Raw genomic sequence first — 27,581 nt, forward strand, 5'->3', positions numbered from 1 at the left:
TGTATGTAAACACACTCAGACATACACAATATATGTACGTGTATGTATGCATATATGTATGTGCACATGTATGTAAATATATAAACAAGCACGGAATCTAGCTATATGTATAGACATATAAGTATACATGCATGTAATCTAAGTATGTGCATATGCTCATATTCATACATGAAGTGTATATAGACATTCATGTATATATGTAAAAATACATGCATACATACATATAAAGCACTTTGCAAACCTTTAGGCCCAATATTAGTGTCAGATTTTTTAAAAGACAGAAATGCAACAATCCTTGCTCTCAAATAGAGTACAGTCTACCTCTAAGAAATAGCCTGATTCAGAGCAAAAGGTCAAATAAAAGGGGTATTTATATAGTGTGATTTGGATGACTTTCTGCATGGTGAAGAGCAGTTTTTCTCTAGCCTCAGCTAATCCTAGCCCTTGAGGTACAGCAACAGTCCTCAGAACTAGAATGCTGCTGTGCACATTGGCATGGGATGCAGAGAAGTATGATCTAACCTTGTGATCCTCCCCACCCCCCACCCTCACACACACCAGCAAGTTTTAAGGAGGAGCTGGAGAACACGTACAGGTGTACAGGTCTTAAGAGGAGTGGAAAAATACCTTTGGCTTTGTGCTTGTGACCTTGGACACCGAGCACAGCTTTTGAAAAAGAAGAAAGACTAAAAGCCAAAGCCAGCTTGCTTCTTTCATCTTTCTTCACTTCTGTCTGCCTGAGGTGAAGGCCACTTTCAGCTGGGGGTGGGCAGACTCCTGTGCAGTAATGTAGCTTTGATTTCAGAGAGCCTATAATCTGAACATCAGGACTAGGGGAGAAGTAGCTATAATTGCTTCCATTCTCCCTGTGTATGTGAATATATAGAAAATGGATTTTAGATTTCATATTAGGGAGGAAAAAAAAAACTTTCTCCCTTTCCCCAGAGTAAACAGACATTTTAATTATGTGCTTAATCAGATAACCCTGGCTTTTAAAGTTATCTCTATGTGTATGTGTGTGATTTCTAGTGGGGGTAAGGAAAGGAGGAGGGATATTACCACTGCCCAGATTCTAGGATTTAGAAGATTAGTTTTATAGGAATATTTGAGAAGAAAATCAGAGTCACTATTCAGAGTCAGTCCAATCTTCAGAGAAAAACAGTGGAAGGAATAAACTTATCTGAGATACCTGTCACTTATTCAGAACTCCTCCCAGCTAGTTGTGGTTATTTATTAGTTTTAGCCTTAAGGTAAAGGGGGAAAGCTCCCAGATCCAGCTTTTCTCTGCTTTGTAGATTTTATCAAATTTTAGTAAATCAAATTATTTATATCATTTAGTTTAAGCTCTCAGTCAGAATGCAGTCTGACCCTTTGGACAGAAGTTCAAACCTCTATACTTTCCTTTACTTCTGTGTACTACATGACATGCACTGGCTCTCTTTTGAAGCCCTCCATTTGCAAACAAGGAAACAGATCAAAAGAATGTATGGTTTTATATCTACAGTGAGCAGGCTTTAAAGTATTAATTTAATCAGAAATTATGAACAGTCTCAAAGAAGAGAGGAACTCTGTAATAAATCTCTGCCATTTTGGCAGAAGAGGAAATAGGAAGGGGAATTAAAGCATGTCACCGTCTTCCCTAGATCTCCTGAGTAGAAACATTTGAGCAAGCTTCTCTTCAGGGTCCTGGAAGGTGGAAGCAGTGACTGATGGATCCAATCTGCCTTCAACACTCAGTCTCTCTTCTCTTGATTCAATTTCCATTTCCCCTCCTTACTCCCACTCATTTGACTCCATTTAAATCAAGTACCCAGCTTATTTTTCTCTAGTCCCTGAACGTCAAGTCAACCAGTCCTGACCCTTGTTTCTTGTACTACAGACTTGCCTAACTCAGAGGTCAAGATAGTCTCAACTTCTCTTATGATGAGAATAAAGAACGCTGTTCATCTGGACTATATTTCCCAAAAAGCTCCAACTGCTACTCTCTGAAAACCTCTCTATCTATAGGTCTGTCTTCAGAAGCCTGCTACTATGAATAACAAGCAAAAGCATCCTAACACAAGTAGGACAATTTGACTTCATAACTACCACTGAGACTTGGTGATATCAAAATAATAATTTGTAATATGGCTCTGGAAAGGTATACTTTATTCAAAAGAAGTAGTAAAGTTGAACAGGAAGGGAGAAGAATAGTAGTATTGTATATTAAGAAGATATACCTATGTAATGCCGTCTTAGGGCTTACTTCCCCAACTCTCACTGCTATTGGCAGTTTGGGTCTCCAGAGGGTAGCTGCTATTACAGGTTTCTAGGAGTAATCCTATGGGTAGTTGTAAGGGAAACTGAGATATCCTCCCCAGTTCCTCACATGACTACCTCATGACCTGACATAAGGAATGTAATTTGAAGGGAAACTGAGGAAATCCTCCCCAACCCCTCACATGACTGCCTCCTGACCTGACATAAGGGATGTAATTTAAAGTTAGTATGTATGACCGGGAGCACCAAGGGAATGGAACATCAAAGAATAAACAAACTATGTTACTCAGGCAGAACAACTCTTATCTCAAGAAATATGTGTGTCCAAGGATCTGGCCTATTCTTGGACACATACATAAAATATAGGCATCTGGAGCTCTGGCCAAGCTCCCTCTTCATTCTAAGGTTGTTTTCCCATGGTTTACATGGATATAAAAAGGGCCACTAGGGAAAAGGACCTTTGGGTCTTTGTTTCAAAGATGGGGATGCCCACCTCCTGATTGGTTTTCCCAATCAGGACCCTGATGACCATTTCTAAGTCTCCCTGGTTCCTGAAGTCAGGGATGGAGCTTGCCTGATTTGGTGACTATCTTTCGTTCTTTGTCTATTTCTATCCTTTCTTGTTCTATGTTGATTCACTAGATTGCATGCCTATGTACATTATTTTTATTCCTACTTCTCTATCGCCTTAAGCATTATCAAATAAATTCAATTACTTGTTAGCATCTAGTCTTTGTATCTTAAGATCCAAACCTAAAGTAAAAGTACTGCACAGTCCATAATCCCTTTTCAATTACAGTAGCTATCATCATAAACATAAGTTCATGAGCCCCCACTGCTGGCTTCTCCTTCATCAGCCCATAGATTCAGTTAGTTTTTTAGTAAAGGTATTTACTAGGTGGTACAGTAAGTAGAGTGTTGGGCCCAGAATCAAGAAGGTCTGAGTTCAAATCAAGCCTCAGACACTGCTAGCTGTGCAACCCTGGGCAAGTCATTTAATTTTGCTTGCCTCAGTTTCCTTATCTTTAAAATGACCTGGAGAAGGAAATGGCAAACCACTCCAGTATCTTTGCCAAGAAAACTCTAAAAGGGGTCACAAAGAGTCAGACATGACTGAAAAATGAATAAACAACAACAATAAGGTATTTAATCAAATGACATTGTAAGAACAGTAATTATAAAACATTAATTAGGCAACAGGGATGTACTCTCTCATAAACACATTCAGAATCCAAGACGAGGAAAGAGAGGGTAGGAACATGAAGTAGAATGGTAGCAGGGCATACAAGTAGGGAATACATGTAGCTAAGGCAACTCACAAGTCCAGAACAACAGATATGAGATGTCCTTTCTTTCTCCAGAGGGGGCTTGCAAAGTTCACTATAAATCACTGGGCTGACTTTCTTTAAGATTGGCTCTGTGCAGGGTTCAGTGTCTCTACTTGACCAGTCGGTAATCTTGGCTGCTCCTTCTTAGCATTCAGTACCTCATTTGTAACGTCCAAGAGACTGTGGGACTATGTTAAGCAGGTCATTTGGTGGTTGTGCTTGCTTCTCATAAGGTTCTGCTGCTGCAGACCCAGAAGGTCTGGGCCACTCAGTCACTCAGAGTGATAGAATGTCACTGTACTTATTTTGGTGGGAGTGCTACAAAGCTCTTTTTTTGTCCCCCCACAACGTCAATGGCCCTTAGCTTAAGATCACCTTAAACTTCTTCCCTTTGACTTCCTAGAAGCCCAGCCCTGATGCTGTTTGTTAACTCCAGGCAGGACATGAGGTTTGCCTTTCCTTTGACAGGATGAAATTCTTCATCTGTTCCTTTCCCTCTGTACATCACTCCATGTTGCCTTAGGATGTTTAGTTTTAGTTCAGTCATTTTCATCTCCCATACTCCTTTGGGAATCTAATATAAACGAATAGCTAAGAACAAAGGTGTGAATGTAATCTATGCCCTGGAGGCATGCTCATTTTCTTACTGGCTTCTTCATGTGCAATTAACATATGCCAAATTCAAATCCCAGAAAGGTTGTCTATTTTCATTCTGACTGCTTTTCCCTTTACCTTTCAATGTCTCTGCCTTTTGTCCTCTTTAGACCTTTAACTTTTGCTGAAGTTTCTTTGGGTCAGCTTCTTTATACTCATGCGAGGAAATCCGGTAATCAGAAAGGGAAAATCTCATGAAGAACATCTAGCTAAAGATGAATGGAGGCAAAAATAATGAGATACTGCCTTAGAAAATACTATGGTCCATCTAGACAGAAAGAAGAAATAGACGACAAGTTTGGGAAATACCACAAGCTTAATATAGAAATACGATTTAGTAATAAAGAATTCCAATAAGATAATCTTCCTTTATACTCAAAGCAGGACAGCTAGTAATTTCTTAATATGCCTTAATAATTTCATTCTCCAAAAGGTGGAATAGCCATAAGAAGAAATTTTATATTATCAGTCAGCCAGAAAAATATTTATTAAGTGCATATGTTCCTAGCACTGTGCTAAACACTGGAAATACAGAAAGAGGAGATAGAGTCTCTGTTCTCAAGGACCTTATGATCAAAGGGAGGAGACAATAAGAAAATGTGTACAAACAAGGGGTCTACAGGATATATAGGAAATAATGGGAAAGGAGGCCTAGAATTAAGAGAGGTTGGGTTGGAACTTAAAAAAAAAAAAAGGTGGGGAAGCCAGTAAGTAGAAATGAGGAAGGAGAACCTTCCAGGCATGGGGGACAACCAGAGAAAAGTCCTGGAACCAAGAGATAGTGTCTTGTTTATGGAGCATCAACTAGGCCAGTGTCACTGATACAAAGAGTGTATAGTAAGGGGTAAGGTATAGGAAGATTGGAAAGGTAGGAGGAGGCTATGTTATGAAGGGCTTTGAATTTGATTCTGGAGGTGATAGGGAACAACTGAAGTTTATTGAGTAAGGAGATGACATGATAAGAATGAAGCTTCAGGAAAATCATTTTGGTGGCTGAATGGAAGGTGAATTGGAGGGGAGAAAGTCTTGAGAGAGGCAGACTCACCAGCAGGCTATTGCTATATTCTAGGCATGAAGTGATGATGGTGTACCAAGTGGTGGCAATGTCAAAAGGGAAAAGGAAAAATATTCGAGAAATATTACAAAGGGGAAATTAACAGTCCTGGGCAGCAGATTGGATGTGGGTGGTGAGAGACAGAGAGATAGAGGATGGACCCTTAGGTTTTGAGCTTGAGGAAATGGAAGGATGGTTGCTTTTAATAGTAATAGCAAAGGTGAGGGTGAGGGTAGGGGAGGAGCAGATAAGGAGGAAAGATAAAAAGTTCCATTTTGAACTTGTTGAATTTAAAATGTCTACAGGCCATCCAGTTTGAAACTTCTGAAAGACAGCTGGAGATGGAAGATTGAAGGTCAGTGAAGAGGTTGGGACAATATGTAGATTTGAGAATCATGAACAAAGAGATGATAATTAAATGAGATGATTAAGTAAAGTAGTATGGAGGAAAAGAGAACAGGAAAAAGAACAGAACACTGTGGGACACCTATGGTACTTGTGACCTGGATGAGGAACTAGCAAAGGGCACTGAAAAGGAACATCAGATAAGCAGGAGGAGAACCAAGAAAGCGGTGTCGTGAAACCTAGAGAGAAGAGAGTATCAAGGAGGAGAGAGTGATTAACAGTGTCAAAGGCTGCAGAGAGCTCAAGGAGAATGATAATGGAGAAAAGGTCATTGGATTTGGTTAAAAAGAGTAAAAGAAGAGAAATAGAGGAACCTATTGTAGTTGACCTTTTTAAGGACTTTATTCACAAATGACATTCTGGGTCAGATTTTCACTGACAAGGAAAAATTGGTTTCTCGGGGATATGGGGGACAGTTGGTATAAATGATAGAAACTATGCAGAGAAACTGACCAACCCAACTTAAATTTGTGATAGAAAATGAGAGAAAAGCTCAAGTTGTTTTGCAATGTGCCCTAGATTCTCGGAGAGAAAATTTCAAAGGGTTCAAAGAGAAGACAAAATGGATCTAATAGATTGAAGTTCTATGGAGAAAGTTGGATCCTATCCAAGAGGATAGAATACTCTGAAGAATTAAATTCTGAAGATCTGAAGAGAAACAATTTTGGTGAGGAGAGAAAATGGGTGTTGTAAAAGATGCATATGGATGCACAGGAAACTAATATATGTGATACACACAAACATATATACACATATACATTCACATATATATGGATACACACATATAAATATTACATATTAAAATAAACATTATACATTACACTAAATATATACAAATAATGCTGAATGTTATCTAATATTTGGCATATAATATTTAATATATGATGGATGATATTTCTCCATAGACATTTACATAAACATGGATATAGATGTATACAGGAAATGAAAACAAGGGCAGACATTGGAAGATGGATAGAAAGTGGAGCACAATACCATAGCAATAGTTTCAGGGGTGCTAATACTCAGGATGGGCTGAGGCTGGCCTTGGAATGCTATCAATTCCAAAAATAGTTTTTGAAGCTATATTGGGGAAAAGAGGTGGATCAACAAAGGAATCCAACTGCTAGATGGGGAGAGTAGGACATTGATAATAGATGATGGAAAGAATGAATGATAAGCTGCTGCACTCTTATTTTACTTTTTTTTTTCTGCCAGGAATGATCTTTGAACCGGAAAGGACAAAACAAAGCAAAATGAATAATAGTTAATATCCAAGATGGGTAAGAGAGAGCGAGAGCACCTAGCTACCATTGTTGAGTTCAAGTCCCTTAACCCATGTAAATAACATCTTACAGTGCTAAAGTTCTAGCAGATGTGATCTCTGAATCACTGTTAGTGATCTTTGAAGGGAGACTGAGAATGAGATAGATAATGAAGGATTGGAAAAGGGCAGGTGTACCAAAAAGGAAGTGAATGCAATCTGCTAAATATAAGCCATTAAGTTTGACTTCAGTTCCTGGCAAAATTCTAGAACATGTTATTAAAAGATAGTAAATACCTAGACAAGGAAGTGGTGAACACAAAGAACCAGCATTACATCATCAAGAACAAGTCATACTAGACTAACTTCATTTTCTTTTTTGGCAGGTTTAAAAGGCTGGTAAAACAGAGAAGTGTTACAAATGTAATTTACTTGGATTTTAATGATATTTGTTAAAGTATTTCATGCTATTCTTTTGGAAAAGATGGAAAAATGGAGGCTAGATGACAGTTCAATTGTGTTGATTTGGAGCTGATAGAATGACCAAATCCAACAAGTAGTTATTAATGTTTTGATGTCACCTTGGAAGGAGACCTTCAGTAGAATGATCCAGGGATCTCTGCTTGTTCCTACGCTATATGAATCTTTTATTAATGATTTGGGTGAAGGTATAGACAACCTGTTATCACCAAGTACTGTGGAATAATGAATAGGGAATTGGAATCAGAGTCAGGAAGACATAAGTTCCAATCCTACCTCGGATGCTACGAGCTGTGCAGCCTGGGTAAAATCATTTTACTTCTATGGGCCTCAGGTTCCTTCTGCAAAGTATGGGGATTTGACTCAGTGGCCTTTATGGTCCTTTCAAATGAAATATTTGTAAAGTGCTTAATACAGTGGCACATAGTAGGTGCTTAATCCCTTTCCTTATTTCCCTTCCAGCTCTCAAACTATCATTCTTTGAAATTTGTCAATGATATGACATTTAATCATGATCAATGTAAAATCTTATGTATCGGTTGAATTAATCTATGCCACAATAAGATAGTAACTTGTCTGAAAAATACTTGGGGGTTTATCAGACTACAAACATTAAACTGTTATTCATTAATGTGGTATGGCATCTAAAAGAAATAATCAAATCTTCTCCTCTAATGAAGAGAGGCACAACTTTTGTTGGGTGGAGTGTTGTTTCCAGTTCTGGATGGGTAATACAGTTTAGGAAGAGCAAGGGTAAGTTGGGCAATGTCCACACAAGGGTGACTCGAATGGTAAAGGGGCTTTGAGTCCAATCTATATGAGCTCTAGCATGATGGAGAGAAAACTCAGGGAGAAGAAGAAAATTGCCTTCAAGTATTTGAAGGGCTTTTATTTGCAAGAGGTAACCCTAAAAGGTCACATTAAAAGTAAAGAGTGGTAGTTGAAAGAGAAAAAAAGTAGGTTTGATGTTAGATAAAATCTTTTTAACAATTGATATTATCTGAAAATGGAATAGTAGAGTATTATTGGAATAGTAGTAGTAGAGTAGTAGATACTACCTCATTGGAATCTTCAAGCAAGGTCTGGGAGACCACTTGTTGGGTTTATTGTAGGGGTGAATGTTGTTAGGACATGGGTTGAATTAGGTGGCATTTGGGGCTTTTTTCCTTTCTGAGTTTCCATGCCTCTTTCATTTGTAAGATGATACTACAATAATTTGAGATGCTGATTCCAGTGAACAAGTTTACTCATTTCAGAACAACCATATAATTTTCATTTAATTTATTTTCATAATACTTTAATTTAAAGTCAGGGTCACACCCCCTGCCTCTTCCTCATCTGTTCACTGAGGATTGGCTAATTAAAAAGAACAAAACCCACAGAGCAATTATCATTCAAAAGAAAATCAAGTTCAAAAAAACATACAGTGCCTTCCTTGCTTACATGAGTCATCAGAGAAATAATTTTAGTAATTCCAATGAATGGACTAGTTGTGCTCTCATCCACTTTCTATATCTCCCACATATTTTGTGAAAACACAACTTCCAAATCTCCACTGCTCCCAAGAAAAATCATTTAGTCATTTTTAAAAAGAGGTCCTATGCAGAAGTATGAATACATTGTGACAGTTCGGAGCACCTCTGTGTCCTGCTACTAGGTCTTCCTCATCTGAGAAAGGGACATTGGTGTAAAAGCACTCAGTCGTTAAGTTCTTCATTATTCAAGACTGATTTCTGAGCATGTGGAGTAAACATTGAGATTTCATACTTTGATTTGCCTTCAGTGTCACCTTGTATTAGAACTGGAAATCATGGTACTCTTATTTTGTAATTAACTTACATTTACATTGTGTTTTAGAGTTTGCAAGGTATGTTCTTCCCAATTCCTCTGCATGGTAGGCAATGCCAGTATTATTAGCCCTATTACAAAATAAGAAAACCAAGCCTCTGAGAGTTTATGATTTGTCCATGATTATACAGCTAGTATTTGTAGCAAGATTCCACCTCAAGTGTAGTCTTTTATCCACTTTGTCACATCATCTCCCATTCCACCTGCCTAGCAGAGCTTTGATGGCTTTGCTAAGTGCCTAGCATCTTGAATGTAAGCCTGGGCAATGGAAAATTTGATTTCTCCTTCATCACACTTACTGAGACACCCACAGAACTAGAGCCCATTAAGGTCTCAGCGTGAAAGACAAAAATTTATTAAATCAATTACCAGGTACAGATGAAACAACAAAACACTTTATAATTGCAAGATTGGCTGGCATTGATACAAGTGTCTTTGAGTTTCTCTTGGATTTTTACCCAATTAGCAATTAACAGTGACTGATGGCCCCAGAGAAAACTTTCTATTCACACTGTTGTCTTCTCTCAGAGGAAATTAGAAATAAGACAATTGACAGAGTAGAGTTAAGAGAAAGAAAAAAAAAACCCTCAACTCTTTTATTTATGTATGAAATATAATTACAAAATCCTTGAAAAAATGTGAATATATTTTATGGCATTTTAAAAGGGAAGAAGTATTTTATCTTTTCTAATTTTTGGTAGGTATGAAGGTAACATTTCCCCATATTTAAAATCTTACACTTTCTCATAGGCTTTCTTCTCTAATATTAAAGAAATAATTTTAGGAGGAAAATTAGACTGAAATGATTTTAGGAGGAAAATTAGCCCTGCATCATCCTAGAAACCAAGCCACCCACTTCTAGTCACTTCACTCCAGGGCCTTTTCAGATGATTTCAAGTCAATCCAGATCTAGGTCATCTTCCTCTGACCTCTGTGTTCCTGAGCCTTCTGCAGTTCTCTGAAGACCAGTCTTCAGACCCAACCCAACTCCCACTGATACTTCTTGACTACATTTTTCCCTATTCCAGCCTGCTATAAGGCTTCTCAGGATATAACATCAATCTACCATGACTTTGGACCTCAAGAAAGAGTTGATCTAATTACCTGTTTACCTCATCAGACTGTTCCCCAACCATCGGTATTCTGTCTGAACTCATTCCTCAATGGTTAGCATACTCCTACCCCCTCATACTCTACCCATTCCAGTGATTCTAAACCTCTGGTTGCTGATATACTATGTTTCTACTCCCAGTTGCCTTCTCCTTTCCTCCCATTTCCCTCAACTTTAATCCCCAAAGTCTCATTCCAAATCTACCCACCTCTCCACTGAACTCTCTGGGTATCTGCTCCATAATCAAAAATACATATACATATGTACATACATATGTACATATACATATATATGTACATGTACACATATCTACATATACATATGCATATACATATGTACATGTATATTTGTATATACGTATATGCTTCATCTTAATTCTTTACTTTTCTCACTCCTTCCATCTTCTGGCTCTCATTGACTTCCTCCTGATGACACTGAATCCGTGGGCACCCTTTCTATAATTAGGTGAATTTTCATACCTCCCTGACACACTGATCATGGTAGGGAGTTGGCATATTCCTTGATCATCATTTCAAATTCCAGGTTCTCCCTCTACCAGCAACATTCTCTCCTTTGAAGTTCAGGCTATTCAAATTTATCATCCAGTCTAGACCCTAGTGGCTGTTGTCTATCTACTGTCAGGTCATTTTCTTCCTCAATAATCTCAGTGCAGGACTAAGAGCCTTTCTCTCTATTCCAACTCTTGTCTTCTTACCAGGGAAATCTGATATACATATTGATACCCTCAAGTACCCTAACTTACTAGTTCTCATTCTTCTCAATTCCCATTGCCTACTCCTCCACTGTACTTCAGTTACACAGATGTTTATATCTTTGATCTTACCAACACCAACAAATGTTCTACTTCCATGTTAAATTTCTTGATCTAATCATAATTGTTATTCCATCTCCCCCTCTGCTTTCCAAAATCATGCTGACTGGATATACTATAAATTTATGCTACACAATCTCTCCTGCCTGTCCCAGCAGAAAGGTGATACTTTTACACCCACCTAACTGATTGACTCTCCCACTATCCATAGTGGCTGTTCCAAAAACTTTCATATTTCTTCAAGCCTTCCATAGCATACCTTTTCCCATTCTCTCATTTGAGGACATTGCCTCATATTTCATTGAAAAAATCTAGGCTGTTTACTGAGAGCTCCTTCTCCACCCCTCCTCTTCATCTCACATCACTCGGACATCTTCCCCTACCATCTCCTCCTTCACCCTTGTCTCACATGAAGAACTGAACCTTCTTCTTGAAAGGTGAACACATACATGTACCTTTGATCTCATCCCATCTTGTTTTCTATCACAGATTGTTCCCACTATCCTTATTCTCTTTCATCTTTAACTTCTCTCTATCTATTGACTCCTTTCCTGCTGCCCACAAATATGCTAATGTATCCCTCATTATTTATGAAAAATAACATCTTACCTGATACTACCAACCTGACTAGAAACTGTCATATATTTCTCCTTCTCTTCCTGGCTAAACTCCTTGAGAAAATGACCTATATTCATTGCCTCCACTTCCTTTCCTCTCTATTGTAAACTTTCTGCAATCTGGCCTCAAGCATCATCATTCAACTGAGACTATTTTCTACAAAGTTATCTCTTAACTGTTAAATTTAATGAATTTTTCTCAATCCTCATCCTTCTTGACCTCTCTTGTAATGTGACACTATTGATTGTACCCTTCTTCTAAATACTCTCTCCTCTTTAGATTTTTACGACAGTGCTCCTCTCTGGTTCTTCTAGTCTCATTTATTGGTTCTTCATCCATGTCATACCCATTAACCATGGTTGTACTCCACAGCTCTGCCTTGTGTCCTCTTTATGCTCTGTGCTTTCTTGCTTTGTGATTTCATCAGCTCTCATGGGTTCAGTTGTCTCTATGTACTCAGTTATCTAGCCCTAACCTTTCTCCCAAGTTCTGGTCTTGTAGCACCAATCTCCTTATGGATATCCTGCACTAGATATCCTATAACCATTTCAAACTCAACATGTCCAAAACAGATATGATTTTCACTCCCACCACTACCCCAAGGCTCCCCTTTTCTGAACTCCTTTATTCTGAGTCACCCAGACTCACAACCTTACTGTTGCCTCTTGAACTCCCTTCACACATGCCAATCTGTTGTCAAGTCTTGTCATTTCTACCTTCACAACATTTCTTGTATACATCTCTGCTATTTTCCTGGTCCAAGCTCTCATCCCATTTCATACCTGGTCTATTGCAATACCCTTTAAGTTGGCCTCCCTGATGCAAGTCTCTCTTTACTTCAATCCCATCCTCCACTCAGTTGCCCAAGGGGATTTTTTTTCTAAATTGTAGATTATGTCACTCTACCTACCACTGCTCGATAAACTCCAGTAGCTCCCTATTATCATCAGAATCAAATACAAAACCCTACAACCTGGCCCCTTCCTAAGATCTTTCCAGTCTTCTTAAACTTGGCTTACTTCCATGTACTCTATGGCATAGGGAAGTTGAGCTTTTTATTCTTCCTTATACATGCCAATCCATCTCCTTTTTTCATGTCCTTCATGTCTATAGTGCTTTTGCTTTTCTTCCTCATCTCTGCCTCCTGACTTCTCTGGATTCTTTTTTTTTTAAGTGAGGCAATCGGGGTTAAGTGACTTGCCCAGGGCCACACAGCTAGTAAGTATCAAGTGTTTGGTCTGAGGCCAGATTTGAACTCAGGTCCTCCTGATTTCAGAGCTGGTGCTCTATCCACTGCACCACCTAGCTGACCCTTCTCTGGATTCTTTTAAGACTCATCTCATATTCCACTTTCTGCAGAAGACCTTTCCCACCCTCCACTGCTCTAGTCTTTCTTCTGAGATTATCTCCATTTACACTGCTTGTAAAAGCAGTAATTTGCATGTTGTTTCTAGTGTTTGGTTTTGTTGTTGTTGTTTTGTTTTTTACATTTCTTTGTGTCCTTCCGGGATAAGCACCCCTTAGGCACAAAGCCCATAATAAATACTGATTGACTAACAATAGGATTATCTGAAGCATTGGATTTAAAAGCCCTCTGAATTCCTTCCTCCTTCCGCCCCCCCACCCCCCAAACATGGAGATTCCCCCCTCTGGGTGAGTTATAATTTTCTCCCATTCTAGGTCCCAGCAGAATGAAGATCAACTGCATCTTGTCAAATGGAAGGCCTTGGTCATTTATGCAAAAATTCCTGTGTTGACATGAGACTGTAATTCAGATCAGAAATATTAACTCAAATCTGTCTTTATTCAATCCCCTAAACCTTGCAGATGGTAAAATTGGAGAATAAGGGATGTTTGTCTTCAGTGCTCCTAGTCTCATTTTTCTGTACTCAAACTCTTCCCCCCACCACTTCCCCCTCCCCATAGCCACTTGGCTCATAGAGATAGTCCTAAAAGGGATGGGGACCATTTAGCCCATCCTCATCATTTTACATTTGAAGAAAATGAACATTCATTAGAAGATCTACTTCTGGGGGACTTTAGCCTTCCTGATATATATATATATATATATATATATATATATATATGTATGTATGTATATATAAATTTTTTTTAACAAGATCTTGTAGTCTTCCTTATTGCCTACTTCTAACTCAAGAACATATTTGGTTTAGTTTGGTAGCTTGGTAGCTTGGTTTAGCTGCTCAATTTCAAAGCACCCCCCTTCCCATCTATGGGTTTCCTGTGGTTCGCTCCCATCCTCCTTCCTGTTATCATATGCTCATAAAAAATATGTAATATCTATCTTATGCCTTAAATATCAATTTAGATTTTATATGGTTCCAAGTTGTTTTGTTTTGTATTATAAGCCTGATTTCTAATCATAATGGGTAAGATTTTGTTCCAGTTAACGGACAGTCAGGTATAGGAAGGAGGGTGAACTTTCTTATTCCAATAAAATCATGCCACTACTCAAGATGGGTGGAAACCTCTTCTGGGTGGGTATGAATTATATCAGTGAAGCCAATATTTTTTTTAACCCTATTTGACATAATCCATAGCCCTTTCCCAGAAGTTTAGTATGAATAAAGTTCCTGCCCTACTCTCCAATAAAGAAAACCCTGAAGACAGGGCAATAAAAAGGTCACAAATCTAATTCCTGACTATTCCTCCAAGGTGTCTAAGGTGTGGCAATATGGCATAGTAGAAAGTTAGAGCAGGAGCTTGGAAGACCTGGGTTCGAGTTCTGGCTCAGACACATACCAGTTGTGTGACCCTGGGCAAGTTACTCTTACTTTTCTAGGTGATTCTTTAAGACTCTAAATTGCAAGGTCACTAACTGCGTTAACAGAAGGAGTTCTGAAATTCCCTATATCAATGAAACCACAGTCCACTCCATAATCCTATTCATTTTTTTCCAGAAAAATGAGAAATGTGATGGAATTCTGAGAGAAAGAAGGAAGGGAGGGAGAAAAGAAAGAAACAAATAAAGAGGCTAAAAATGTAAATAGGTTTGAAAAAACTTTAAATAAATTCATATGTGGTAAATCTATAAGCTACTAAGTAAAATCATGGCTCTTGCTACCCTTTTGAGTTTGACAGCAGAAAGTCAACCCCCTCTCCCACAATGGGCCCCTTGGTGTCACTGGCAAAGACAAACTACTGAGTGGTATAACAATACTTCTGCTCTTTTGTATTCTTCCCTGAGAGAAGGAAAAGAAAAAGAGCAAGTCCTTTATTATCTAGCCAAGAGGGAAACCATGCTGTTGAAACTGCAGATTCACAATTGAGAGCTGGGCTCTTGATGTCTGTTGGAAAGTACATTATGTAAAACTGATACTGAGGGGAATTAGAGGAGTGCCCATTACGCAGTCGACCAATCCCCAGCCCGCACTACCAACAAGGAAAGCATGAAATGGTGATTGCATTGTAGACTGAGACAATATTGGATGATTAAACAAAGAAGCTTTTATCATTTTTTAATTTTGATTTGAATGGGTGCCATTTTTTTTCCCCTCTGTGAACTCTTCAAGTCAACTGCAGCAATCAGGATCTCTAAAGGGCCCCCCTTATTTCTTGTGCTTCCTTCAATCAGCAACTAATGGTAAAAACTGTTCTGTTAAGAGGTACCTTTATCCCTTTTTCATCAGATTTCTTAGAGTTGTCAGGGCAGACACAGCTTTTCTAGATGGCCAAATGCCTCTAGAGCAAATGTTTAAAAATGATAAAGGTCTCAGTTTCAGTGTATCCCATACCTTGATGAGATAATTTCCAGTTTCTTGAAACTAACTGAAAAACGATACTAGTATTTAAGAGTAAAAGGTTACCACATGACCAAGTAGCACAATGGAGATAGTACTGAGCCATAGTTCAGAAAGACTTGCATTCAAATCCAGCCTCAGATATTTAGTAGCTTGTGTGAACCTTGGTAAGTCACCTGACCCTTACCTGCCTCAGTTTCCTCAGATATAAAATGAGAAAGATAATAGTACCCACCTTTCAGGGCTATTGAACATGAGATGATATTTTATATAAATGCTAACTATTATTACATAATGAAACTGATTTCCTTTGAGTTAATCCCTGCTTGCTGTTTAGGGACAATTAATACATATACACATTTGGAGATTGGTTTTCTGTATAGTTTTGGGAGAGTATAAAAAATTTATAAATAAATGAGACAGGTCATGCTCTCATCAATTTGTCCCACCAAGTTTCTATGTGATATTGGACAGCTCATTTTGGATACCTTCTCTCTGCATTAGGTTATTAGGTTATAACTTGATAATATTTTACTACTTCCCTGTTATGGTACTGTAAAGTTCATCTTTGTAAAAATAATTTGAGAACTCTGGACTCAATGTGGCACTCAACATAGAAAAAGATTATTATTATTTAGTATTTATAAAAATCAAGTAAAGTTGTGGGGCAGCTAGGTGGTGTAGTGGTTATAGAGCATTGGCCCTGAAGTCAGGAAGACCTGAGTTCAAATCCGGCCTCAGACCAAACACTTGACACTTACTAGCTGTGTGACCCTGGGCAAGTCACTTAACCCCAATTGCCTAAAAAAAAAGTCAAGTAAAGTTTTATAGAGATTTTTCAATGAAGCATTACTTTTCAGAACCAGCATTAGAAATGATTACTGAACTTTTTTTTTTTTAAATGAAGAGCTATACTGATGTGACTAGAACATTGCCCTGAGTTGGATGCTTTCTATAAGGCTAAATAAGAACTATTAGTGGGGCAAAAAAGAAAAAATAGATAAATCCTATTTTGTTGTCCACTGATGACTGACATCTATGTCCTATATCAGATTATCAGCTCCTTGGGGACAGAGACTGCTTCATAAGAGGATGGGACAGGAGTTCAGGACATCTGCACTTTAGTTTTGGTCTGCCGCTAACTAGTCATTTGACCTTGGGCAACTATCTTCATTTTTCCAGGCCTCAGTTTCCTCATCTGTAAAATATGGTTGTTGGATTAGATGATCTTCTGTCTTCTCAATGCCTAGCTCAGTATACTACACAAAGATAACACTCAGTCAATGTCCTTGTTTCGATGATGATATTCAAACATTCAGCTGGAATGATAATGATATGGAAACTTCTGTTTGCTTTTGAGGCTTGAAACATAAGGTTTTGGTCACACTGTATATTACAAATTCACTTCATAGAGATTAGTCCTATGGTCTATGTTATTAGTATTGAGTAAATGTTACAAAGTAATTACAACTTTTATAATTTTTGATTCTATGGATTTATCTACCCCAGAAATAGGAGACTGTATAAAGAATGTCCAAGTGGTAAATACACCAGAGTGCACAGTTAAAAGCTACACATTCATATGGTACAGCACGCACCACTGATTTACCTGAATTATCTAGCATGGATTAGAGTCTCATGCTATACCACTTTATGGTAACTCTTAGTAGTTAATTGCCTTCAGAATAATTATCTCTCATCACCCATTAGGAATTCTCCCACAAAATTGTGTCAGCTAAGAATGTGGTTCAACTTGCTTAGTTAATAGAGTTCCAAAACATGACTCTGCTGACCTTTCCACAGATGGTTTTTCTTCTGCCTTCACAGATACCTATCTAATCTTTTCCTTAGCTTGGGAAAGCAAACCCAACCTAATTGTCCTCCTCAAAACTCTGAAAATTCCTTTTTCAAAGTGACAAGTAAAATGCAGAAGGCTAACTTGTTGGAGAGGAAGGCAAAGTCTTATAGAGAATAATATTACTTTCTTGGGAGCAAAGGACTATGGGATTTGTGGTATTCTTTTCCATTTCTAGGTTCTGCTGTCCATCTAGGCCCCACTACTCTTGTCTCTTCCTCTTCTTCTCCCGATTCATACTCCTCATCCACTGCATGAAACTGTGGCTTTGGTATTAAGGGTGGCCTTACTCTGCTCACTTGGTCTCCTCGGGCAGCACTTCTTTGACCACCCAAGTTTAAAGATCTCCCCCCTCTACGCAACCTCTCCATTGGAATCATCTCTGGCTGCTGTCTTCTTTCTTGAAGTGACCCTGTTCGAGCATGTGGTTTAAATGTAACTGGAGGGAAGATTGCATCACTGCTATCATCATCTAAAGGACAAAAACAAACAAACAAACACAATCTGAAAGGAGTAAGGAACAAAGAGCAAGGTATTCATCTCAGATGATCCATTGTGCTGATGGAATACTGAAGGGAAGAGTACTCCATTCCTGGGTCTGACACTTACCTTAGGCAAGTCACTTGTAATTTTCATCTCCCACAACTTTCTCTTCAGTATAATTATCTTCATTCCCAGTTCTCAAAGGGTAAAATCTAACACATTTGCAATATTTTAAATAAATACCCCAAAATTTCCAGTCCATTTTCTACCAGCCTACTTTCCCCTATGTTGGGACATTTCTCCTACAGAAATTCTTATTTCACTGGATTAGTAGATGAGTGACTGTTTCATTACCAGATTAATGCTTATAAAGTACTTTGTTTCTAAAAAATAATATGAAAAGTGATGTCATAGTGTTAGGAAATAATTTACAGCTCACAGAAAAGCATAATTAAAACCCAGAAAATTAAATGTGACTGTGAACAGAAAAGTGTTAGTATTCTGATAATATTTCTTTTTTAAAGTTTTCAGTTATTTTTCAGTCAGGTACAACCCTTTGAGACCTCCTTTGGGATTTTCTTGGCAAAGGTACTGCCATTTCCCTCTCCAGTTCATTTTATAGATAAGGAAACTGAGGCAAACAGGATTAAGTGACTTGCCCAGGAAGTGTCTTAAGCCAGATTTGAACTCAGGAAGATGAGTCTTCCTGACTCCTGGCCCAAAGCTCTATCCACTATGCTACATAGCTATAAATAGTTTTAAGTTCAATTCTATGAATTTCACCATCCTTAGCTTATAAAGACAGTGACTAGAACAATGGACCTTGATGCAGGAATACCTGAGTTTAAATCTAGCCTCAGAGATTTACTGTGTGACCCCAGGAAAGTCACTTAACCTCTTTTCCCCTGACAGTTGATGATAGCAGCTACTTGCCAGGGTTTTATAAGGATAAAATGACATAATATATGTAAAGTGCCTCTCAAACCTTGTTGTTCTTGTGCTAATGTAATAGTCAGCCTGTTTGTAAACAAAAAAGGGGGATAATAGCCAAGAAGTTATTGAGGGGTTTAATATAAATCTTTCTATTGAAAAATATCATTCACATGTTTTCAGCATCCAGTTTTTAAGGTGATAAGTGGAAATAGAGTTCTTCATCATGAAACGAAGTGGGTGACATCAACTAGGTCTCTACTCATATTCTACTCATATTGTACTTTTCAAATACCTAGATATATATTTTATATAGCCTGTTTCTCTATTTGCCAATTCAGGTATGTTTTGAAGGAAGTGTCATTTAAATATCCTTTTAATAGCCATCAATCTTTTATTGGTGTTGTATATTTCCAATACATGGAACATAATACTTTCCAATGAAATGAGAATGAGTACTATACAGAAAGCATGTGGAGAGGTGCATGGCAGGTGAAAGTAAGCTGCCACTTGTGAGACAAGGGAGGAATTTAAAAGAAGAGCAGGTCTAAAAGATGTCATTAGGAATGTGTGATAGAAAAAGATGAATGATTGTTATGTGCCAAAGGTGAGGGATAACAAGGAAGAGAGCTTGAGTGTTGCTTCAAATGGCAGAGGAAAAGAATGGAAGGTTTCCATTATGATGAGTAGACTCATCATAATGTGTTGAACTTATAGGAGGACATGGACCAGAGGTCAGCATAGATAAGATATGGTCTGTATCATCAGAAGGAGTATCCAAGTCAGTGATATCATGGGTCCACTTGAGCATCATTATAAATGGTATATTCACATATACCCTGAAGGTGCTACCTGAGGAAATAATTTCTAATCCAAAAATTCTGCTGAGGAGTTTGGATTATTTGAGCTGTCTATATCTGAATGATATTTTACCAGATAGAAACAAGTACACACTTCCCAAAGATTTAATACTAAACTATGTTGAAATGCTTTAAAACTCAGTTTCCTTTATTCTTTGAAATCTTAATATTTAAAAAAATAAACAAATAGAAAAGAAACCAAGTCACAAAAAACATATCTATGAAGACTCCAAACCAATTTTACCTTCAACTGTCTCCAAGAATTTGAAAAAATACTTTTCTATCAACTTTAGGTTGGGGAGGGGATGTTGTTTTTTGTTAAAAGAGTGACTTTTGAAATTTGTAGACTTCAAGAGATTAAAAAAATTCAAAAGAGAAAAACAATTGCTAAAATATTGTAGTCAGACACCGATGAATTACTTTCATAAAAGTAAAACAACTTCTAAAAATTTCAGTAGTTTGAAATGAGCGAAATTCCAGAGACCCATGAGATGGATCTTTTTCATTCTTTGGAGGAAGAAAAGCAAACAGATAAATTACCTGTAAAAACACCAGTCCCTGTTTCTCTGTTTGCTGAATGAGGGTTGCTATAAGGGAAGGAGAGGTAGCGGATATTTTTGATGCCACTCTACATGAAACAAGAAAAAATTAAACAATACGTTAGTTGGTACTGATGGAGTTTGAGAACATAAATTAAATTAGACAACACACATACGGAAACACATCATAATGGCTCCAATTTAATCCACTGGCTTTTAACCATTTTAAGTAGTTCAACTTATATATTTATTGAGCTCCTATTCCATGCAAGGCACCATGGCAGGTGCTGAAGAGATTCAAATATTGAAAGAAACAAGCATTTATTATGTGTTAGGCACTGTGCTAAGCACTTAACAAATATTATCTCATTCGATCTTCACAAAAATCCTGAGAGATAGATACTGTTATTATCCTCATTTTACTATTGAGTAAACTGAGGCAAAGAGGTTAAGTGACTTGGCTAGGGCCATACAACTAGTTTCTTTCTGAGGCCAGATTTGAACTCAGGTCTTCCTGATTCCAGGCTCAGAGCCCTCGATTTAAAATAAAGAACCTGGGTTCAAACCCTAACCCCTCCTATTTGCTACCTCTGTGGCACTGGACAAAGGACTAACCTCTCAGGACCCTAATTTCCTATCTTTAAAATGAGGAGGTTGGCTTAGATAGCATCTCTGGATCCTTCCAGATATAAATCTGTGATATCATGGGTGATCCAAAGAGGGAGAGATCACATCTTGTTGGGGGATCAAAGAAGGTTTCATAAAACAGTAAAATTTTATATAGGCTTTGAAAGATGGATGGGATTTTGATATTATTCCAAATGAAGGGAGCAAAATGGCAAAAAGCATGGAAGCAGAAAAAAAGGGGACATACTTGAAGAACATTAAATAGTTGAGTCTGGATGGAGTTTCATATATATATATATATATATATATATATGTATGTATATGTATATGTAATACATAATGTATATGTACACATACACACACATACACACACACACATATGGCAATAGTGTGAGATAGAGCAGAAAAAAGTATTTGGAGACATATCAGAACCTTAAGCGCCAGAATCAGGAGTCTGTCTTGTCCCCACGAGCAGTGGGGAGCCATTGAGTACTTGGAATCTTGGAAATGATTGATTGAAGTTGTGCTTTGGTTAAGAAAGGTAAAATGCTTGAGTCTTTCATGGTACCCATCACTGGCTTACCTGGTCACTCTAGCTTATAATGAATGTTCAAAGACCCTTTACTTAAATGCCAAGAGCCTTGGAAGCAAACTCAAAGCTCCCTGGAGCCCCTCTAGATATGGTAGTAGAATAGGGTCTGCACCAGATCATAATTCCACTCTATGATACAAAAATAGGATCCACACCAGATCAGACCTTGACTTTCTCTGGGAGAGACACTAAGGAAGTTGGCTTGGGTATAATTTTGTATGAAGAATTCAGATTCGTTATGAGAGAAGTGATAAGAAAAATGCAGTAGCCCATGAATAAAACTAATTCTAATCCATTTTAACTTGGGGTGAATCTAAGCCTTTAAGACTCATGCCCTCATGTTGTATCTACCATACAGAGGGAGTCAAAGGCAGCCTCCTAATTCCAAGGCACAATAGTTATAGCAAACCAGTTTTTGCCTAATTAGTTAATACATGTAGCTAATAGGGCCCAATCTTCTGCCTTATAGATGACTCTCATCCAGTTTCATGCTAAAGGCTTTAATCATTGGTAAATTTTAATGGGTATTAAATGTAGTAAATGAAAAAAAAAATGGAATAATTCGCATGTCCTCAAGAAACTTGCCTGCCTATGCTAAGGGGTCACTGGAACCAACCTAGCCCAGCAGATTGGTAGGATTTCAATAGGGTCTTTAGGAAAACTGAATCAATCCTGGAATACAATAGGCCTCCCAGAAGAATCTTGACTTGGAATGTGTTGGTTATTGGTACCTCATTCCTAACATATAGTGGAAATATCACATCACACTCAGAAATTCTTTGGCAAATGGATCAACATGCTTCTAAGGCCTGGAAGAAGGGAGAGGAGGCTGCCATGATATCCAGCACCTTATTTTTTTTGAGAAGCTCCAGACCAAAAAAATTCAAAATTAATGATTTATGTAAATGTAAAAATTAATTTCAGGTGGCTTAAGTTTTAGAATTTACAGAAACAGCCAAATATGATAGGTGCCCGATAAATATTGACAAATAAATGAATGAATATATGAACAAATATTTCTACTCCAAGTAAGTAAATGACAACTTGTACCAGCTTTCCCCACGGCAGGCTGTTGCCTTTCCTTAGACTTTCCCTGAAGGTATGTTGGCGACGAATTAGAATTTCCTTTGCTTGTTTCTCACTTGTTTCTGTTCTCAGGTTATACTTATTGTAGGACAGGGTCTGAAATGAGAATGGGATTATAGACACATGCTGCTCATTTTGCAAGCATTTTCAGTACAGCTTTCAACCATAGGCAAAATCATGAATTTGACTAAGTTCATTTTTCTTGGATCTCCTTTTCCTTTTTTCAATAGACTTACCCAGATGTCTGGTGCATATGTTGCCTCCTAGATACCTAAGATCTCATCTAAATATGCTTTTCTTAAGTAGAAACCCATATACTTGAGATCTTTTCTTCCCCCTTCAAACTTAACCTACCCTATGTCCCAGTTCCTCAGAAATTTTCAGGCAACCATATAACTAATCTGATAAATAGTTGGTATTGATATAATCTTAGGTGACAGCAGCTTAATGTGCTATCATTCTCATAATAACTTCACTGCATTGCATTTTAACAGATGCTATCAAAGCCTCAAACTAAAAGAAAACTTGTTGTTTAGTCATCTTCAGTTGTGCCTGACTGTTTGTGACCCCATTTGGAGGTTTCCTTGGCAGAGAAACTGGAGTGGTTTGCCATTTCCAGCTCTTTTTGAAGATGACAAAACTGAGGCAAACAGTGTAAGTGACCTGCCCAAGGTCATACAGCTAGTAAGTGTCTGACGCCTGATTTGAACTCAGGAATATGAGTCTTCCTGACTCTAGACTCAATTCTCTGTCCACTGTGCCATCTAGCTGCCCTAAAATAAAACTACTGTTTGGAATTTCTGGTCCCAGGGTCTGCTGGGGGAGATAATTGGGTGAGAGTGGGGAGAAGGGCAGGAATGCTTTTCAATGTACCTCTGATCCATCTCATATAACATTGGCTCTTTCTCACTTCCTGTACTGATATGCAGGAAATATATTTCTTCCTGCTTTCTGGCCTCATAAATTTACAATGCACACTCAAAATTTTGGAATTGACATCATATGATGTTACAGAGACATCAGGCATTTTGACTAACCAAAATATCTATATTTCAGTCACTTACTATGAATATTTTTTTGTCATTGTTTTTGAAGTATAGAATAGTGCATCTATGACACCAAGGTCATTTTGGCCCATAATCCAAGATAAACATTTGGGACATGTATCATCTTCTATAGTCTAAGGGTCCAGCACATGGGGCCACAGGTACAAGAATTTTTTTTTTACTCTTTCTCTTTCTCTTATTCCAGCCCTTTGAAGATGAAAAATTCATCTGAAGACATTACTATGAAAATGCTGGGAGTGGCCTGACTTTAAAAATCTCATCATTGATTGAATAAGTCAACCACTGATTCACATCTAAAGGCTCAACTAATGTCTGAGGCCAGTGGCTCCACCTGGAGGACAAGATACTTCATGTAAATATAGTACTATTCAGATCTGCCATATTGCTTACAGCAGTGGGGCATCATTCCAGTCTGATCTCTCCTGAGTCCCAGAAACACTTCCCCTATTCCACACAAAAATGAAAGCAAAAGAGAGATAATAATGTCTTCTCACCCTCTAGAGGTTACTTGTGTTCTAGTTCTTCCCTTTCAATTCCTCATCACATTGAAAACACAGAATAGGATAGGCTAAGGGAGAATCTACCCCAAATCCCTAGACAGAGCAAGTCTGAATGTAGCTTCTCCCTGATTCAGCAAACATTGGGAAAAGAGTTCAACTGCAGGAATGATCCATAGAACTGACTCACAGTAGAATAGCCCTCAGTGATTTAATGAGAACCCCGAGCTCACCTCAGACCTGCATGGTGAGACTCCAAATTCTTAAACTAAATCAGCCACTCCTAAATTAAGAACTGCTTGGATCCTGGGAATTCCTTTTTTCCTTGAAGATAATATGGGGTTAAGCTAGGCCTCCAGGTCCTGGAGCTATATAAGAATACACCATTCTCTGGCCATCCTAGCTGCGGACTTTTACCTATTGATTTGACTCAAAATTGAAACACCTTCCACATATGGAAAAAAATCAAGAGATATTACTAAGACTACAATGACAACTGCTACTAGCATTTATATAGTGCTTCAAGGTTTAAAAAGTGCTTTAAAAATATTTTCTCATTTTATTCTCCACAAAATTAGCAAACTGTCATCTGACCAGAGAATACTTATCTACTCAATTGAGATTAACTATGAAATTATTTTTCTATTTTGCTTGGCTCAGTCTACCTACTATCAACTATTCTATATAAATAATACAAACGGGGGTCCAACATAGTGCCTGGCACATTAGACTGGGCCTCCGATTTCCAGCACTTATCACAGTACCTAGCAGATAGTCGATATTTAATTCGTTGATTAACCATTGATTTTGTTGGTGTAAGGAACTGTCAATGAGGAATTTTTTTTCTATTAATGTAGGTTAGCATTTTCCCTTCAACTTAACGGCCTTAAAGGGTTGCTTGGAGAGAATTAATATGACTTACTTACAGGAGAATATAGCTGAGGGAGGATTTGAGCTCATGTCTTCCTGACCCTGAGGCCAGCTCTCTAGTTACTGTACGATGCTGACTCTCACATGGTAGGTGCCAATACATATTTACTGACTGATTTATTAATTATAGACATAGAGTAAACACTGGAGCTGTGATTTCATTGGTATAAGGAATTCACTGGGGAAGAAACTCCCTTTGCCAATGCAGGTAGGCCCCTTCTCTGCAACTTATAGCCTTAAAGGCACTAAAAACTTAAGTGACTTGTCCAGAGTCACAGCCAGGATGTGTTAGAGGGGTGCTTGGAACTAAGGCCTTCCTGGTTCTAAGGTTATCTCTCTACCCTTATGGCCATAGCATAGTAAAAAAACAAAACAAAACCCATTTATTCTTTCAGTAGGTACAGACTCCTTCATAGACACGTACCCCTTAATCGGCTATTTTTGTGAAAGAGAAGGCAGCAAACATTAATACTCTTCATTTAAGCATTTATCCTGATATAATTAGAAAAAGAATAGGACTAGAAAACTGAAGAACAGAATTCTAGACCCAGCTCTGCCACTAAAGAGATGTGAGATCTTGGTCAAGTCATTTAAACTTTTGTGGCCTCAGTTTCTTCATCTGTGAAGTGAGAGGGGTAGACCAGAGCATCTCTCAGATTCTGTCCAGAACTAGGAATTTAGGCACAAATTGCCAAGTGGCAAACACTGAATCAGCCTGAAGTCAATCCCAAGGAAGACGAAGAGAATCAATGGTGAGAAAAGCCAGGAATTTTCTAAACTATACTTAGGCTAACCAAAAGAATAGTTTCTCAGTCTTAAGCATCTTTCTTTTTCTGGGTCTATGGATATAAGCATGAGGAAGGCCTGATAGTTCCATACAGGGGGAATAGGGCTCTCAGGCTGGGGTAGCCTGACCCCTAGAGTAAGATACTGGATCTGCCTTTTCTTTTATGTTGCAGAGCTCATCTTCCTGGCAAAACAAACAAACCAAAAAACAAAACAAAACAAAACAAAAAAACAACCCAAAAAACAACCCACCACAAATTTCTAGATATAGGCACTTCCCTTTCCTCTATAGAACTCACTTTCTTACATAAGAGGAATGAAAGGGTTTAGCTGAGGTAAGATGAAGAGAAAGTAAGCCAATCAAATGCAATGATTGACAAGTCTGAAGCCTTGTCATAAGAGCCCAAAAGGACTGGTACACACCCTTTGTCGAACTTGGTACATGTTGTGTGTCAGAATGTCCCGCATGGATTCCACATCCTCAGGGGAAAGCCTTTTGGTTCCTTGAATTCTCTGTGCCCTGTATGTATCAGGGGAGGAAAGGCAGGCATTATTCTGCTAAGCAAAAACAACAGCTGGAAAAATGGTTCACTGCTTTACCAAGATTCGTATCTCCAAAAAAGTCGTGTAGGAAAAACCACTGAAATAACCTAGATTTATACAGTATTAGAACAATACTGGCATTCTACCAAGCTTAAAGCTGACCACTTAAGAAGGAGCCAGATTTAATTCAACTCAATTTATCTTGATGGCTTGAGGGAGTGTTACAGTAACTCCTGAGTTTTCTGCTGTCATGCCCAGTATGATGTGTCTGATGCTACACATACAAAAGATAATCTGGAACAAAACTTAAGTGAAATGAAAACTAGTAATGAAAAAGCTAATATGTCTAGTGCAACCTAACTGAATGACAATTTATTTTAGTAAAAATAACAACAAAACAGTTAACTGGGAGTTTTAGCAAAGCTGTTACTCTAACATGTATTTCTTATCCAAAAGGGAATTAGATCTATCTTACGTAGGACGTGAATATTATCTGAAATTCAATGCATCTGGAACAATCTGACTCAAGATCCCATCAGTAGGAAAGGTTTTTATGTTGCTTTCTTTGCTTCTTTTCATTTATACCCCAAACACAATAGAAAGTTATTCTATGTTTTTAAAAACATCTACATACAAATTTACTTCCAAATTAATTTTGGTTTGACCTGCAGTTCTATTGGTGTAGGGAACTGTTAGCGTGACAAGTCCTTCACCAATGCACATCAGCACTTATTCAACAGCCTATAGTCTTGGAGACTTCCTAGGATCTTAAGAGATGAAGTGACTTGCCCATGGCCAATGGATGACAGAGTCAGGACTGGAACCCAAATCTTCCTGATTCAAAGGTCACCCCTTTTCCCCCTGTAGCGCTTTATCTACTCACCACTAATTTTACTATTTGGAGTATTCATTTCTCATATGGGTATTTTACAAAATAGTATGTGCGGCATTTTCAGGGAGCAGAATTTTGATCCCTGATTCACAGGGGAGTTTTCTTGCTCCACTTTCAGACAAAGAACTCAGTGAAAGTCCTACAGAAAGAATGGCTGCTGCACACCACACACCACACACACACACACACACACACACACACACACACACACACACACAATAGAGAGAATGGTAGTGCCTAAAAGACATACAGTATGGGTGGATGGGGGTGGGATGGGGGTGGG

The 27,581-nt window shown here is 38.1% G+C and overlaps 1 protein-coding gene across 1 annotated transcript in view; it reads right to left on the bottom strand.

Annotated features, from left to right (window-relative positions):
- Positions 1–17,588: 17,588 nt before the first annotated feature.
- Positions 17,589–27,581, bottom strand: part of LOC114046349 (sodium/hydrogen exchanger 4-like) — an 81,022-nt gene continuing 71,029 nt past the window's right edge. The window contains exons 9-12 of the mRNA XM_027866656.1: positions 26,287–26,383; positions 22,548–22,679; positions 20,280–20,367; positions 17,589–17,938 (exon numbers count right to left, since the gene is read on the bottom strand). Coding sequence (XP_027722457.1) covers positions 17,589–17,938; positions 20,280–20,367; positions 22,548–22,679; positions 26,287–26,383 — 667 coding nt within the window. The remainder of the gene's footprint in view (positions 17,939–20,279; positions 20,368–22,547; positions 22,680–26,286; positions 26,384–27,581) is intronic.

This window comes from Vombatus ursinus, unplaced genomic scaffold, assembly GCF_900497805.2.
Source record: "Vombatus ursinus unplaced genomic scaffold, bare-nosed wombat genome assembly UNPS02014781.1, whole genome shotgun sequence".
In the NCBI taxonomy this organism is placed as follows: domain Eukaryota; kingdom Metazoa; phylum Chordata; class Mammalia; order Diprotodontia; family Vombatidae; genus Vombatus; species Vombatus ursinus.